This window comes from Pseudorasbora parva, chromosome 12 (assembly GCF_024679245.1).
Source record: "Pseudorasbora parva isolate DD20220531a chromosome 12, ASM2467924v1, whole genome shotgun sequence".
Taxonomy (NCBI): Eukaryota; Metazoa; Chordata; class Actinopteri; order Cypriniformes; family Gobionidae; genus Pseudorasbora; species Pseudorasbora parva.
Window position 1 is genome coordinate 45429963 of NC_090183.1, and position 17292 is coordinate 45447254.

The following is a 17292-nucleotide window of genomic DNA, read 5'->3' on the forward strand; positions in this document are numbered from 1 at the left end:
GATAAATGTAAATGTAAACAGCACAAACTATGCAGCAGCAGCCCTTCCAACACACTTGTTTAGTACAAAATATAAAGACATTAGTATTACAGAGTGCATTTGTGCCCAACCACTTTTTCAATGGCTTTGGTTCCATAAGAATTTCACAACAGAAAATAATCTTTATTAAAGTTTTATAAGCCCTGAACTAAACCAACCAGCAACTAGGCGAATCACAACATTACAAACATTTAGTTGAAGCAAAAAAGCATTTAAAAATAAGACAATTAAAGCGTTGTTAAAATATTAAAGCCTTCAATTAAAAATGAAGGAGAAAAATAAAACTACCCATTTAAAGTTGCCAGTAAGTTTATTGCAAATATATATATATACACTGTATATACACACAAATATTACCAGATTTTGTAATTTGCTTGCCGCGACTCTCTGATTGGTGGAGTTTCTGAACTGCATCATGGGTAATGTAGTTTTTAATGCAAATTCCACTGTTAAATAAATGGGAAAAGTTTGAAAAGTTACCCACATTTGGTTTTTGAACCCACCAATTTGAACAGTGCGATACCCATATCTATGAAGAAATATTTATTAATATTTATAATCTAGAAAGCTTTATTAAGATATCTTTGATACTTTTTGCGTTAACAGCCATGCAACCTTTTTAGCAGACATGCAAATGTGTTGATTAAAAACTAGATGCATTTCCATTTTTTAACATTATTTGCCCACTTTGCCCACTGAAAATGTGTACAATTGACCAATTTACTCATGGAGCCACATTATGATCTCCATATCTCTGGGATTGAACCATCAAGGGACTTTAAAATCAAGATACCAAAAGGAAAGTTTGTTGAGAGACAGAATCTAAAAGAATATTATGATATACACTTAACTAAAGGATTATTAGGAACACCATACTAATACTAGAAAACAAATTTGGAAAAAATCCAAGTCCAGGCACTCAATAGGATGCAAAAAGTAAAAAAGCCTTTAATGGTAGGGCTAAAACATTAAAACACCAACGCGTATCGGCCCATAGGCCTTCATCAGGGTGTTGGTGTTTTAACCAACACCCTGTGTTCTCATTCTGTTTACGCCTGACTCTACCATCTGAATGTCTCAACAGAAATCGAGACTCATCAGACCAGGCAACATTTTTCCAGTCTTCAACTGTCCAATTTTGGTGAGCTTGTGCAAATTGTCGCCTCTTTTTCCTATTTGTAGTGGAGATGAGTGGTGCCCGGTGGTGTCTTCTGCTGGTGTAGCCCATCCGCCTCAAGGTTGTGTGTGTTGTGGCTTCACAAATGCTTTGCTGCATACCTCGGTTGTAACGAGTGGTTATTTCAGTCAAAGTTGCTCTTCTATCAGCTTGAATCAGTCGGCCCATTCTCCTCTGACCTCGAGCATCAACAAGGCATTTTCGCCCACAGGACTGCCACATACTGGATGTTTTTCCCTTTTCACACCATTCTTTGTAAACCCTAGAAATGGTTGTGTGTGAAAATCCCAGTAACTGAGCAGATTGTGAAATACTCAGACCGGCCCGTCTGGCACCAACAACCATGCCACGCTCAAAACTGCTCAAATCACCTTTCTTTCCCATTCTGACATTCAGTTTGGAGTTCAAGAGATTGTCTTGACCAGGACCACACCCCTAAATGCGCTGAAGCAACTGCCATGTGATTGGTTGATTAGATAATTTCATAAATGAGAATTTGAACAGGTGTTCCTAATAATCCTTTAGGTGAGTGTAATTAATACTTCTTGAGTTACAGCCATGAAAATTTGAGGCAAAAACACAAGAAGTGCTTTTTCCCATTTTTTACCTTATCTAAAAATTAAATATACATTTGTGACATTTAATATTCTGGCTTTCTTCTTCATTTAAGCTGTTCTTTCACCAGAAAAAAAAGATCAAAATCAACAGTGAAACAACACAAAACCACTGCTGGAAAATTGTACAATTGAGCTCTAATTTTGTGCATGAACAGACTCGTGCTAACCGTCCTGATTGGTGGCTAAAACCACCTGTGGGTTTATTTTCATGGTACACCTGGCGGTGCTGTTCGAGTTGCTGCTTGCCAGATTTTGACTGCTCTGGTCTTCCTTCTGCTCCGTGCTTGTCAGCTTTGTCAAGATGCTTTTATATGCCATCTTAATCTTAGGGACCTTAAAAGCGTACACTATGGGGTTAACGGCGGAGTTGGCGTGAGAGAGGAGGATGCCGATGTGAAAGGCGACAGTGGGCACTTTTACACTCGTGTAATACACCAGCGTGTTAATTATTTGCAGCGGGAGACAACTAATGGCAAACAGGACCAGCACCAGAGCCAGAGAATTGGCCAGTCTCCGCTCCTTACGGTAAAACGACCTGGACTCCACAGGCCGCCCGACTCCATTTCTCAGCTGTTTAGATATCATATTAAAGAGGAACAAGTACAGGGCCATCATGATGAGGGTGGGTGGCAGGATGCAAGCGAGGAAGTTGAAGTTGACCATGTATGACATGCTTATAACTGTGATGAAATGGCATGTAATAGTGGAGTTTTCTCTTGTTGTGGTGTCTTCGTTGTGCCATCCGAACATGGGGATGAAGCCTATTATAGAAGCTGAGAGCCAACATACAGTGACCGCGGCCCACAAATGCTGCTTTTTCACCGACCCTCTGTACCTGAAATTCAATGAGAAATTGCGTTTATATATCTTCAAAAGTACTGTGCATAGATGCATTTATGTATAAGCAGCAGCTATTTGAGGGAAAATTGTAATAGATGCTATTTACTAAGTGAAACTGATACATTCTGTTTTAACCAGATACAAACCCCATTCTAAAAAAGTTGGGACACTATAGAAAATGTGAATAAAAAAGGAATGCAATAATTTACAAAAAACATAAACTTATATTTTATTCAGAATAGAATATAGATAGCATATCAAATGTTGAAAGTGAGACATTTTTAAATGTCATGCCAAATATTGGCTCATTTTGGATTTCATGAGAGATACACATTCCAAAAAAGTTGGGACAGGTAGCAGTAAGAAGCCGGAAAAGTTAAATGTACTCACAGTATGTAGGGGTACAACAGCTTACAGCAGTACCCTTAAAAGGACAACTTTGTACCATTTTTACCACAAAAAGGTTCATAGTAGTACCTTAAGGTACACATTTGTACTCAAAGGTACTAACATGAACCTTTTAGGAGGAAAAAGGGACAAAGATGTCCTTTTTAAGGGTACTGCCCCAATGACAAGCTGTTGTACCCCTAAAGGTGTACATATAAGGAACAGCTGGAGGACCAATTTGCAACTTATTAGGTCAAATGGCAACATGATTGGGTATAAAAAGAGCCTCTCAGAGTGGCAGTGTCTCTCAGAAGTCAAGATGGGCAGGGGATCACCAATTCCCCCAATGCTCCTGGGCGGGTGCTGCTCTTCTCTCTAGTAATTTGGCACATAGTCTTAGAGCTAAACCTTGACTCACTGGGGCCCAGGTCAGGAAGCAGACAAACTGGCTAAACCAACCGTCTGCTAGCTGTCTCACGTCACCAAAGTCAGCTAAATCCCAGCACATAGAGACTCTTTCACCTAGATATTATCACATAGAGACTGTGTCTGTTCCCCGAATTAGTAAATACAAAAAACCATCAAAACCATTCAACAGTAAAAATTTAATTGATGTCCAACAAATAAACAACAGATATAATATGGATGAACAATTGATAAAGCTTGGGTTGCTGAATATTCGATCCCTTTCGCCAAAAACGCTTGTTGTCAATGATATGATTATAGATCATAACTTAGATGTGCTGTGTTTGACAGAAACCTGGTTAAAACCTGATGATTACATTACTTTAAATGAGTGCACCCCCCGAGATTATTGTTACAAACATGAGCCACGTCTGAAAGGTAAAGGGGGAGGTGTGGCTGTAATTTATAATAATATTTTCAGTATTACTCAGAAGTCTAGTTTCAAATATAATTCCTTTGAAGTTTTGGTGCTTTATGTAACGCTGTGTAGTGTAAATGATAAATCCCTTCTGACATTTGTGTTGGCTACTGTATACAGGCCACCAGGGCACAATACAGACTTTATCAAAGAAAGTGCTGGTTTTGTATCGGAGTTAGTATTAGCTGTAGATAAAGTACTAATTGTTGGGGATTTTAATATCCACGTAGACAATGAAAAAGACGCATTGGGATTGGCATTTAGAGACATTCTAAACTCTATTGGAGTTAGACAACACGTATCAGGACCCACTCATCGCCTTAATCATACTTTAGATCTAATAATGTCACATGGAATAAATGTTGATACTGTTCAAATTCTGCAGCAGAGCGATGACATCTCAGATCATTACCTAATATCATGTATACTTAATTTACCTAAGGCTGCAAAGCCATCCCCTCGCTTCAAATATGGCAGGACGATAACCGCTGCGACTAAAGATTGCTTTGTACATAATCTTCCTCATCAGTTCCATCTCCTCAGCATTACAGATAGCCAAGATGAACTTGATGCTGCAACCGAAACTATTGACTCTCTCCTTACTAGCACTTTAGACATAGTTGCTCCCCGGCGCTTAAAGAAGATTAAAGCAAATAATCCAACGCCGTGGTACAACGAGCACACTCGGGCCCTTAAAACAGCAGCCAGAAAAATGGAGCGCAGATGGAAGAAAACAAAACTAGAGGTTTTTCGCAATTTGTGGAAAGAGAGCATGATTGCATACAGAAAGGCCATAAAAACTGCTAGATCTGCTTATTTCTCATCTCTTTTAGAAGAAAACAAACACAACCCTAAGTATTTATTCGATACAGTGGCTAAATTATCGAAAAATAAAGCTTCAGCTTCTGATGTTTGTAAACAACACAGCAGTAATGACTTTATGAACTTCTTTACTAGTAAGATTGATAATATTAGGAATAAAATTATAACCATGCAGCCGTCTATTACAGTATCACTTCAGACAGAGCGCTGTAGTGTCACTGAGGAAAAATTACACTCATTCACTGCTATAGGAGGAGAAGAACTGGCTAAACTTGTAAAATCATCAAAATCAACAACATGTATGCTTGACCCTATACCGACTAGGCTATTAAAAGAGATACTTCCAGAGGTCATAGATCCTCTGCTTAATATCATTAATTCATCTTTGACATTAGGATATGTACCGAAAACTTTTAAGTTGGCTATAATTAAACCACTTATTAAAAAAACACAACTTGATCCTAAAGAATTAGTCAATTACAGGCCAATCTCGAATCTACCGTTTCTATCAAAAATACTAGAAAAGGCCGTGTCTTCACAATTATGTTCTTTTTTAGAAAGAAATGGTATATGTGAGGATTTCCAGTCAGGATTTAGACCGTATCATAGCACTGAGACTGCTCTAATTAGAGTTACAAATGATTTACTCTTATCATCTGATCGTGGTTGTATCTCTCTATTAGTGTTACTCGATCTTAGCGCTGCATTTGATACTATCGATCACAATATTCTTCTGAATAGAATCGAAAATTATGTTGGCGTTAGTGGAACTGCTTTGGCATGGTTTAAATCGTACTTATCTGACCGTTATCAGTTTGTAGCAGTAAATGAAGAGATGTCACACCGATCACAAGTTCAGTATGGGGTACCGCAAGGCTCAGTGTTAGGACCGCTGCTTTTCACCCTGTATATGCTACCACTGGGAGATATCATTAGGAAGCATGGCGTTAGTTTTCATTGTTATGCTGACGATACTCAGCTCTATATTTCCTCACGCCCTGACGAAACCTACCAATTCACAAGATTAACAGAATGCATAGCTGATATAAAAAATTGGATGAATAGTAATTTTCTGCAACTTAATTCAGATAAAACTGAATTTTTAATTATTGGACAGAAAAGCTCCACAAGTAGTAACCGAGAATACTGTCTAACACTTGATGACTGCTCTGTCAAGCCCTCGTCGTCAGTGAGGAACCTGGGTGTGCTCTTTGATACCAATCTTTCATTTGAAAGCCACGTTTCTAGCATCTGTAAAACCGCATTCTATCATCTTAAAAATATATCTAAATTACGGCACATGCTTTCAATGCAAAATGCTGAACAGTTAGTACATGCGTTCATGAGCTCAAGGCTAGATTATTGTAATGCTCTACTGGGTGGTTGCCCTGCTCGCTTAATAAACAAACTCCAGCTAGTCCAAAATGCAGCAGCTCGAGTTCTTACTAGAACCAGGAAGTATGATCATATTAGTCCAGTTCTGTCAACACTGCACTGGCTCCCTATTAAACATCGCATACATTTTAAAATCTTGCTTATTACTTACAAAGCACTAAATAGTTTAGCTCCAGTACTTAAGCGAGCTCTTAACGCATTATACCCCATCACGTCGATTGCGGTCTCAAAACTCTGGCCAGTTGATAATACCTAGAATATCTAAATCAACTGCAGGCGGTCGATCATTTTCCTATTTAGCTCCTAAATTGTGGAATAGTCTTCCTAGCATTGTTCGGGAAGCAGACACACTCTGTCAGTTTAAATCTAGACTAAAAACACATCTCTTTACTATGGCATACACATAGAACATTTTTAACTTTCATTATTCAGATCAATTGACTGATTGTTAGGCTGCATTAACTAGGTCAGCCGGAACCGGGAACACTTCCCATAACACCTGATGTACTCGTTACATCATAAAAAGAGTGACATCTACGCTAATGTTAGTCTCTCTGTTTATCCCGAGGTTTATCCCGGATCTGGGCCCTGTCCGGATCGGATGGTGGACCTGCCTGGACATGACCAACGCATCCTGGAGTGTCTGCTGAGCCGTGTCAAATGGTGTCTCCTCCGAATTTGCCTCACTGGCACGACATGCTCAAAACCCGTCTTCGGCGCAATAATTCCGATCTTTCATGTATTCATACTCTTGTGTAATTGACGCCCCATCCTAAATAAATCTGTCTCTTCCGTGATACCCTGAAAATTTTGAATAATCCGATCTAATATGATTTCCGACCTGTAAATTTGCCAGAATAATAATCTTACACGGTGTGTTAATAGGCCAGAGGAGAACTGGCACCCCGACTGAGTCTGGTTTCTCCCAAGGTTTATTTTTCTCCATCATGCCCCGATGGAGTTTTGGTTCCTTGCCACTGTCGCCTTTGGCTTGGCTTGCTCAGTTGGGGACACTAAAAATATGATTAAAGTTATTCAACTTATTATACAAATAAAATATATGAATTAGGTCTTATTTAATTCTATAAACTATAATACTGATCTGCCAACATTGTCGCTATATGATAAATTAAAATAAGCTGATAACATCACTGTTTTCTCCAGTACGGCTGTACAGCCAAATCTAATTTTGTCGCAATATTACCCTGTTTGACACTGTGAAGCTGCTTTGACACAATCGTGATTGTAAAAGCGCTATATAAATAAAGTTGATTGATTGATTGATTGAATGCTGCGGCGAACAATAGTGGAGCAATATCAGAAAGGAGTTTCTCATGTTCAGAAGCCTGCATCTCTGATGATATGGGGTTGAATGAGTGTGTGTGACATGGGCAGCTTACACATCTGGAAAGGCACCATCAATGCTGAAAGGTATATACAAGTTCTAGAACAACATCTGCTCCATCCAGGCGGCATCTCTTTAAGGGCAGACCTTGCATTTTCCAACATGACAATGCCAGACCACATCCTGCATCAATTACAACATCATGGCTGCGGAGAAGAAGGATCCGGCACTGAAATGGCCAGCCTGCAGTCCAGATCTTTCGCAATTAGAAAACATTTGATGCATCATAAAGAGGAGGATGTGACAAAGAAGACCTAAGACAGCATCTAGAGCATCTAGAAGCCTATATTAGACAAGAATGGGACAATATTCCTATTCCTAAACTTGAGCAACTTGTCTCCTCAGTCCCCAGACATTCCCAACTTTTTTTGGAATCGGGTTTGTAAAAGTAGCAGTTCTTTTGCAATATATCAATAGTAATTAGATGCTATCTATACTTTATTCTGGCAGATACATTATATTTGCACCTCAGTGTTGTTGTACATTAACAGGATGTAATAATAATAGTGTAGACGATTATATTTAATACAATTATTAAATAGATGCCTTAATGGGACAATAAAAGCCCTTCCTACACCGACCCCTACCCAATAAAAACGTTTACTATCATTAAACATTCAGTTAGGCACTTTATTTCCACTTTTAGAACATTTCCTTTCCGATGTGATATGTGATGGGAAAAGGGAGAAGAGCGAGCTCGGCAAAAGGCGGATTCGAACCCGCGTCAAAACCAAATTCCCTGAGCATTACGATTTACTGTCTACGCCACTAAAGACACTAAAACACACATCTTTTTTAATCTTGTGTGGCCCAACCAGCCATTGTTGGGCGGATCTAGTGTGAATAGTGCTTGCCTAGGATTGCTATCTGCACTTGGTGTAAATAGATGCTCTGTAATGAATATAGTTGTAATCAAAATTATTCAAACCCCATTGCAACTGCATTGCTGTGACCGCTTTCTTCAAATCCCATCAGAGGTTTTCTATAGGGTTCGAGTCAGGTTACTGTGATGACTTCTTCTGTAACCAAGACTCTGGGGAACTTGAGGTATGCTTGGGATCAATAGCCGCTTTTCAGGCCAAAAGTGGGCGTGCTAGTGTGTCATGGCATCCTGTTTCCACTGTCACTTCCGGGGCTTAATTGGTCCTTGTTGGGGCCAGCGGCCAGGGTTTTTGGCCTACCGAATACCTTAATCCAAAGTGGGCCAGCTCGGGCTTGAGGAGCGGATACGGACACTGAGTTTAGCAGAGTCTGGAGACGGCAGCGCCGCGGAATGATTTCATACACCAGAACATCTGCATTAAAGACTTTAACCATCTTTTCAGCTCAACTCACTTTCAGACAGCAGCGAGTGTTTGAATAACTTCTGTATGTGATCTGATGTGGATTCTAATCACTGTATGATGCAGAAATATTCATATGTGGTGCAAAAGGCTTTACTATAGTAAACATGGTACATACGACCGCTTGAAGAAACCGGACAAATCATAGGCTATCACAATCATGTGTTTATTTGATCTGTTAGTCTCGTCTCTTTATACCGGACCATCTGATATCCATATTTATTACACGGCTCTGTGAAATACTTGATTCTGATTGGTCAATCGCGCATTCCAGTGGTATGTTATTTCCAGATAACACCCGCTCATCCGGGTACTACGAGTTATGTTGACCGGTTCTACTTCTGTGCTTAACGCTGGCGCCATCTTGTGGCTTAAACAGCCGTGGGTTACAATGGAAGACTTCAAGGCAGGTTTCCTTTATAACGTTTTAAATATAGATATTTTTCTGACACAAACGCATCGATTGGAATCAGACGGCTCTATTAACCCATCGGAGTCGTGTGGAGCACGTTATTTGACGGACAGCTGCATTTTTTATGGACTTCAAAAACAGCTCCAACTACTGCTGGGATTAACGTTAGCCTGGACTTTTTAAATATAACTCTGATTGTATTTGTCTGACAGAAGAATGTCATAAACACCTATAATGACTTGAGGGAGAGTAAATCATAGGCTTGGTTTCATTTTTGGGTGAACTAACCCTTTCAGCATTCATTTTCAACATTTAGCAGCAATAGATAAAGGCTTAAAGCAGTACGGAACTGTTTTTCTTCGTGGAAGCTTTGCGTAAGAGCTAATAAAATATTTACTCTCGAGACAATATTTTGTGTCTAATAATTATTTATTTGAGACTAGTAGCCGTGTAATAAGCGGGATAATGTCCACCCAGCCGGTTGTTATCGCAGAATAAACCCCTTCAGAGTGACGCTCCGTTTCGCCTCGGGGTCCTGATCACTCTGAAGGGGTTTATTCTGCGATAACAACCGGCTGGGTGGACATTATCCCTTACTTAGCTCCACATATGTCATAAAATAAAGCAACTCTGTCCTCTGTTTCTCTGACTGTATTGCGACTGTCTCTGGAGAGAGCGCTAAAGCTCCTCATGCGTATTTTCGGTGGTATTTTTCTTTCTAAATGTGATTATAAACTTTCCTGTGACTACAAATAAACAGAAACAGAAACAGACACAACAGAATAAGTGTGTCCTCTTTCTTTTGTGAAATAACAGTAAATACCACTTTATTTCTGTGACTAATGTGCAATCGTGACACAAATGAATTCAAAACAGTGATAAAACAACGATCGGTTTAAAATCATTGAGTAAACCACAAAAATGCCAACAAAGGCTGCTTTATCATGTTAGTTTTGTTATCTCGCAAGTTTCCTGTAATTTCTTTCTGATTAGTTTTCTGATCTTACATTAGTTGGTGAAATGATGGGTGTGTGTGTGAGGTTGTTCCAGAGGGGTGTGTTACAGTGGGTTTTAGTGAAGTGCTGTGGAGCTTCTGTCCCTATGGCAGTGGCGGCTCCAGAGATTTTCTGTTGCAGGTGCTATGGGGATGCTTAACACTTAAGAGAAGGTGCTTTGAATTTTGCGGCATCATTATGGCATTATGGAGTCGCATTGGACCACCCTGGTTTAAATTAATACGTACACACCCGCCTTATATATATATAATATTAAATATAATTAATATTATATATTATATAATTCTGGGCTCTCTGGTTGCTAATATCACCTGCAGCTCAAACCGTAACCATAGTTGCCAAGTCCGCGTGTTACGGGACTTTGGGCTTCTTTTTGGGCAAGTCGTGTTAAAAATCTTGAGTCGTGGGTTGCGTTTTTTTGGGCTTATTTTTTAAAATGTGTTTGCTTGTTAGGAAAATATGACAAGCAACTTTGTTTCTTAATAGTTGCTGTTTTGTCCAGTACATTGCTGACACGGTCTTCTCACAGCTAGCTAATGGCCATTCAATGCAACGATACTGCAATTCGTCCTCATACATCCCGCCTCGCTCCTCATTGAAGAAAAATCGCGTTCAACGTGCAGCATGTGATGTGACCATAGACTGGGACATTATAAATGCACGTAATGATAGTTCGTAGACGTAAATAGACGAATACATTTTTTGTTTTACAAACAATACAACCAGAAGACATGTACAGAGACGGAGGAAACGGAGGAGAGGCACCTAATTTACCGATTTAAAAAAAATGATAATAATAGATTTTTTTTATAATGTACTTTTTAATTCCGAAGAATCTCAATGTATTTATTATTACAGGCTATGATAAAACAATAAAATAAAATGTGTGCATGTTCACCACTGCTAATGTGTGCACTAACTCCGACTATGGGTTACCATAATTAGCCTTCACATCACTTTTTCCATCTCCAAACCTCTTCTGTTCACAGCCTTTATTGCAATTTGAATAATTTTGTAATATCACATCTGTTTTTGCTTTTCAAACTCTGAAAGGTTTCAATTTAATAGCAGGCTCATTTATTGATAAATTGTTGATCATAAATTATATTGATAATAATATAGTAATGTTGGGCTTGTTTTTGAAGCTGCAGTTGATTATTTATCTCGTGAGAGTTGGCAACACTGACTGACTGTAACGTTAGCATCCTCAATGAAAACCGCCGCCGCCGATTCTCTGTCTTTAAGTTCATCCCAGGAATTTTCTTGTTCTTGAGGCTCTGTGATGACGAGTGTTGTGTCTGCACCTTTACAGTCTCGTTTCTCGTTTCAGGATATGACTCAGAACGTGGACGTTTAGGGAGCAAAAAACGATCCAATTTGGTGTAACGTTATTTTACTTTGCTAAAACTCGCTATCAAAAACAAGCTCAGAGGTTCGCGGGCGCCGAGCCCATTGGCCAAAGATGATCACCTGTTTGGGCCTCATGTATTTAAGACTAATATATAATTTTAAATTATTATTTAATTCCTATTTTAAAAACATGAGAGAATATTCAAACATGACTTTAAAATATGAATATAAAAAATTACAGACATTTCTTGGGGGTGCTGGGCAGGTGCTATGACTAATATAGGGGGAGCTGCAGCACCACCTAGCCCCCCCCCTGGCGCCGCCACTGCCCTATGGTGGAAACAGTATGGTTTTGGGCTCTGTGCGACAGGTCTGAGGTTATTAGCCCAGCCCGGCCCAACAGTGGAAAGGCATCTATAGCCCTGTTTGAAGCTCCAATCACGCCCAAACTTCAGCTTCCTCACTGAAGGCATGCTGCTTACTCCTAGGATTTCCTGATACTTCAATATATCCATTTTGCCTTCCTGCAGGTTTCCAGTGCCAGAGGATGCAAAGCACCCCTCGAACATCACCGATTAAAGCAATTTAAACAGCCAATTAAACTGTATAATTTCAGCTTCATTCTTCTTCCTGGATTATTTATATAACTGAGCATGTTGAAGGCGATTTTTCTTTTGGGTCAGTAGTGGTGTAGTCTTGAAGTTCTGGCATGCATTTAATATTCGCCTTACTTTAAAACCTCAGTGCCTTTGCCACCAGGTCTTGCTGCGGGGGGGGGGGGGGGGGGGGGGGGCATTTCTCAGAAATTTGCGGCATTTGTCAGAAATGTGCGGCTGTTGATGGCTTCCTGTTTCTGCCCTGTCCAGGTAGTGTAAACCACAGTTCCTTTAATGCTGAATTTGCACATTTAGCGCCTTCATTATCTTTTTGTATCTTGTTGCTTATATGTGAAGAGCGATGATATCTTCTCTTTACTTTGTGGACCATTCTTTTGAATTAGCCATATTTCTAACATGCAGTCAAACGTGACTTCACACTCAACAGACCTCGCAGGTTCAGATATTTTATGTGTTCTAGCTCAAACTAATGAAGCTCCTTATCAGGTGCATCAGGTGTGCTTGAGACAACACTGGTTTTGCAGATTTGTGCTGTTGTGAGGGATTCTGTTCAGGGGGTTTAGAGACAGCATTATTGATCCAGTCAATAAACCGGATTTGCAATGAGGGTTGAATAATTTTCGTTATATATTTGCACCGATTAGGCATAACATGACCCGTCGAGGCATGGACTCCACTAGACTCCTGAAGGTGTGCTGTGGTATCTGGCACCAAGATGTTAGCAGCAGATCCTTTAAATCCTGTAAGCTGCGAGGTGGGGCCTTCATGGACCGTTGAGCTCATCCCACAGATGCTCGATTGGATTGAGATCTGGGAAATTTGGAGGCCGAGTCAACGCCTCAAACTGGTTGTTGAGCTCCTCAAACCATTCCTGAAGCATTTGTGCTTTGTGTCAGGAGCATTATCCTGCTGGAAGAGCCACAGCCACCAGAATACCGTTTCCATGAAAGGCTGAACATGGAGTTTTTGCTTAAAATAAGCAAAATAATCTGCCAATGCAGTAAGCAATAATCTTGTTTTCTGTATTTAGTTTACCCCATTAGCATATTATTTTGCTTAGTTTAAGCAAAAACTCTCTTAATTTTGAGTTATTTCCCCCCAAAACAAGACAATTACTTTTGCTTGTCTAGTAAATACTTTTTGTTTTAAGAATTTTTAGATGTTTGGACTAGAAACAAGACAAAAATACTAAGTAAGAAAAGCATTTTTTCCAGTAACGACATGAAATTGTCATTTTTGGGTGAACTAACCCTTTAATGTCAAATTTTGGAAGCAATCGGGAGCAATATGACTCAGATGCAACCTCCAGTATTCCTTATTTAGGAGTATCTTTGCTCAGCTTAACGTTTGGTCAATGGCAATGATAATATCAGGCAAAGCAGAAAGTCAGTTCTTATTTCAGGTTGCATGTTAAACTGCAAAAAATGCTCTTCTTACTTAGTAATTTTTTTTTGTTTCCAGTCCAAATATCTAAAAATTCTTAAATCAAGATGCATTTACTATATAATCTGTCACAATCAGAAATAAGATTATTTTTCTCACCCCATTGGCAGATCATTTTGCTTGCAGTGTATTCGGTATGATAAAATACACGCATCATCTCTGAGAAATGCTGATTTCCTCCTTATCAGAAAGCGTGATCAATTTAGCTCACAGTATGAAGCACAAAGTACATGACTAACCTGAGAGGCTTATAAACGCGCAGGTATCGGTCCACAGCGATGGCCAGCAGAGAGTGAACAGAGGCCTGGATCAACACGATGACCACACAGCTGATGAAGAGGCAGCAGTGGAAACTCGTCTTCAACCGTCCATCAACTATCACTGAGAAAGGCACAGCTACCATCCCCACCAGAAAATCAGCCACTGCCAGCGACACGATGAAGCAGAACGTGGTCTGGCTCAGGGCACGGCACGACCAAACCGCCCAGATAACCAGCCCGTTCCCCAGGCAGCAACCTACAGCGATCAGCACCTCCAGAGAAGTGTAGATCACCTTCTCACCATCAGACATGATGAGACTAAATGCACAGAAACTCAGAGGAACTTACTTATAACAGTGGTTAAAATAGGAAGTTGTCTTCACTCTCACATGCAGCCACACACACACACACACACACACACACACACACACACACACACACACACACACACACACACACACACAAAAGAGTTTTTGTGAGGTCAGTACTTTGAAGTGGCCTGTATGGTTTGAAGGAAATCCAAGAATTATGAAAAATAAATTGGTATTGTCTTCATTTAAATTATTTATATTATTATTTGGTTAGTTTTGTCTAACCCTGATCCTGGGTCAGACTTAACAACCCAGTGTTTGGGTAGTTTTTGTGTAACCCTGATCCTGGGTCAGATGTAACAACCCAGTGTTTGGGTAGTTTTGTGTAACCCTGATGCTGGGTCAGACTTAACAACCCAGTGTTTGGGTAGTTTTTGTGTAACCCTGATCCTGGGTCAGACTTAACAACCCAGTGTTTGGGTAGTTTTGTGTAACCCTGATCCTGGGTCAGACGTAACAACCCAGTGTTTGGGTAGTTTTTGTGTAACCCTGATCCTGGGTCAGATGTAACAACCCAGTGTTTGGGTAGTTTTTGTGTAACCCTGATCCTGGGTCAGACTTAACAACCCAGTGTTTGGGTAGTTTTGTGTAACCCTGATCCTGGGTCAGACGTAACAACCCAGTGTTTGGGTAGTTTTTGTGTAACCCTGATCCTGGGTCAGACGTAACAACCCAGTGTTTGGGTAGTTTATGTGTAACCCTGATCCTGGGTCAGACGTAACAACCCAGTGTTTGGGTAGTTTATGTGTAACCCTGATCCTGGGTCAGACGTAACAACCCAGTGTTTGGGTAGTTTATGTGTAACCCTGATCCTGGGTCAGACGTAACAACCCAGTGTTTGGTTAGTTTTTGTGTAACCCTGATCCTGGGTCAGACTTAACAACCCAGTGTTTGGGTGGTTTTTGTGTAACCCTGATCCTGGGTCAGATGTAACAACCCAGTGTTTGGGTAGTTTTTGTGTAACCCTGATCCTGGGTCAGACGTAACAACCCAGTGTTTGGGTAGTTTTTGTGTAACCCTGATCCTGGGTCAGACGTAACAACCCAGTGTTTGGTTAGTTTTGTGTAACCCTGATCCTGGGTCAGACTTAACAACCCAGTGTTGGGTAGTTTTTGTGTAACCCTGATCCTGGGTCAGATGTAACAACCCAGTGTTTGGGTAGTTTTTGTGTAACCCTGATCCTGGGTCAGATGTAACAACCCAGTGTTTGGGTAGTTTTTGTGTAACCCTGATCTTGGGTCAGACGTAACAACCCAGTGTTTGGGTAGTTTTTGTGTAACCCTGATCTTGGGTCAGACGTAACAACCCAGTGTTTGAGTAGTTTTTGTGTAACCCTGATCCTGGGTCAGACGTAACAACCCAGTGTTTGGGTAGTTTATGTGTAACCCTGATCCTGGGTCAGACGTAACAACCCAGTGTTTGAGTAGTTTATGTGTAACCCTGATCCTGGGTCAGACGTAACAACCCAGTGTTTGGGTAGTTTATGTGTAACCCTGATCCTGGGTCAGACGCAACAACCCAGTGTTTGAGTAGTTTATGTGTAACCCTGATCCTGGGTCAGACGTAACAACCCTGTGTTTGAGTAGTTTATGTGTAACCCTGATCCTGGGTCAGACGCAACAACCCAGTGTTTGGGTAGTTTTTGTGTTGCAATATTTTCCCGTTTAACACTGTGAAGCTGCTTTGAAACAATCGTCTTTGTAAGAGCGCTATAAATAAAGTTGACTTGATTCGACTTCACTTGACTGAAGACTGAAGATGCTGAAAATTCAGCTTTGATCTCAGGAATAAAACACATTTTTAAGTATATTACAATAGAGAACAGTTAAGTTGTAATAAATATTACTGCTTTGTATTGTATTTTTGAATAAATCAAATGTATGATTAGGCTTAAAGGGGGGGTGAAACACTCAGTTTCAGTCAGTTTCATGTCAATCTTGAGTACCTATAGAGTAGCATTGCATCCTGCATATCTCCGAAAAGTCTTTATTTTTTTATAATTATATAAGAAAGATGCGCTGTTCCGAGTCTTTCCGAAAAAAGCCGAGCGGGTGGGGGCGTATCGTGTGAGCGGAGCTAAATAATGACGTGTGCAGCAGCGCGCTGCTATTGTGTTGAGTCGAGTGCGTCGTAAAGCTGTGTCATCCCTAACAGCGGGAAAAACTTTATTCAAAATAAAAATATGGCTTTTAATCAGATACAGCCATACATCTATGATCCGGAATCAGACCCAGAGGCTGCAGTTGAACAGGAGCAGCAGCAAAAACGACTAGAGCAGGACGTCTCTATGTGGTACAAGTTATACACTAACTATATAATATGCTTAGCGGCTTGTGTTATTTACATATTTATACTTGAATTATATCGTCGTATTTTTGTCTTTGAAGGTGTACATGTGGGAAGTGCAGTTGTGCACGTGTGTGTGTGTGTGTTTACGCGTGGTTTGTGTAGACAATTGTAGTAAGCGGACTGGTTTTGCATGGCAGGTTAAGTTAGTGTTTACATAGAAAGACACGGAATAGTAGCGCATTTGAATGAAGAAGCGCGCTTATTTAGTTCAACATATTTCCCCCCTCTTTGTGTATTGTTGTTTGGAGTGCTTTTACAATACACAAACATAAAGTTACACATATAGTGGCCAGCTAAACAAATGTACACGCACTACACATCGCATGCTCCATTGATCAATTAACTATACGTGATCATGTTTGGGCTACTCGATGAGCATAGGCAAAGACACAGACATTTGAAGCAGTCTCACTCACCGCCTGCGGTTCTAACGTTGGGACCTTTATCGTTGGGACTGCTCCATCCTTCAGCATTAGGCGATTGGAAAAGCCGGCGTCGAGCTGGGCCTTGTTTATGAAACAGTCGGCACCGAAATGCAGCGAACAGATATAAACATTCGCGCAACT

The 17292-nt window shown here is 40.3% G+C and overlaps 1 protein-coding gene across 1 annotated transcript; it reads right to left on the reverse strand.

The window, feature by feature from the left end:
• Window positions 1-1243: 1243 nt before the first annotated feature.
• LOC137093724 (adenosine receptor A1-like) lies at window positions 1244-14317 on the reverse strand. Its single transcript, XM_067458568.1, has 2 exons — window positions 13986-14317; window positions 1244-2668 (listed from the first exon to the last, which is right to left on the reverse strand). The coding sequence occupies exons 1-2, from the start codon at window positions 14315-14317 to the stop codon at window positions 1996-1998; spliced, it is 1005 nt and encodes a 334-aa protein (XP_067314669.1). The 3' UTR covers window positions 1244-1995.
• Between the last annotated feature and the right edge of the window lie 2975 nt (window positions 14318-17292).

Coding starts and splice junctions, on each gene's coding strand:
- LOC137093724 (XM_067458568.1), bottom strand. CDS start 14,317: ATGTCTGATGGTGAGAAGGTGATCTACACTTCTCTGGAGGTGCTGATC. Junction 2,669..13,985: donor CGCGTTTATAAGCCTCTCAG/GTTAGTCATGTA, acceptor ATTGAATTTCAG/GTACAGAGGGTCGGTGAAAA.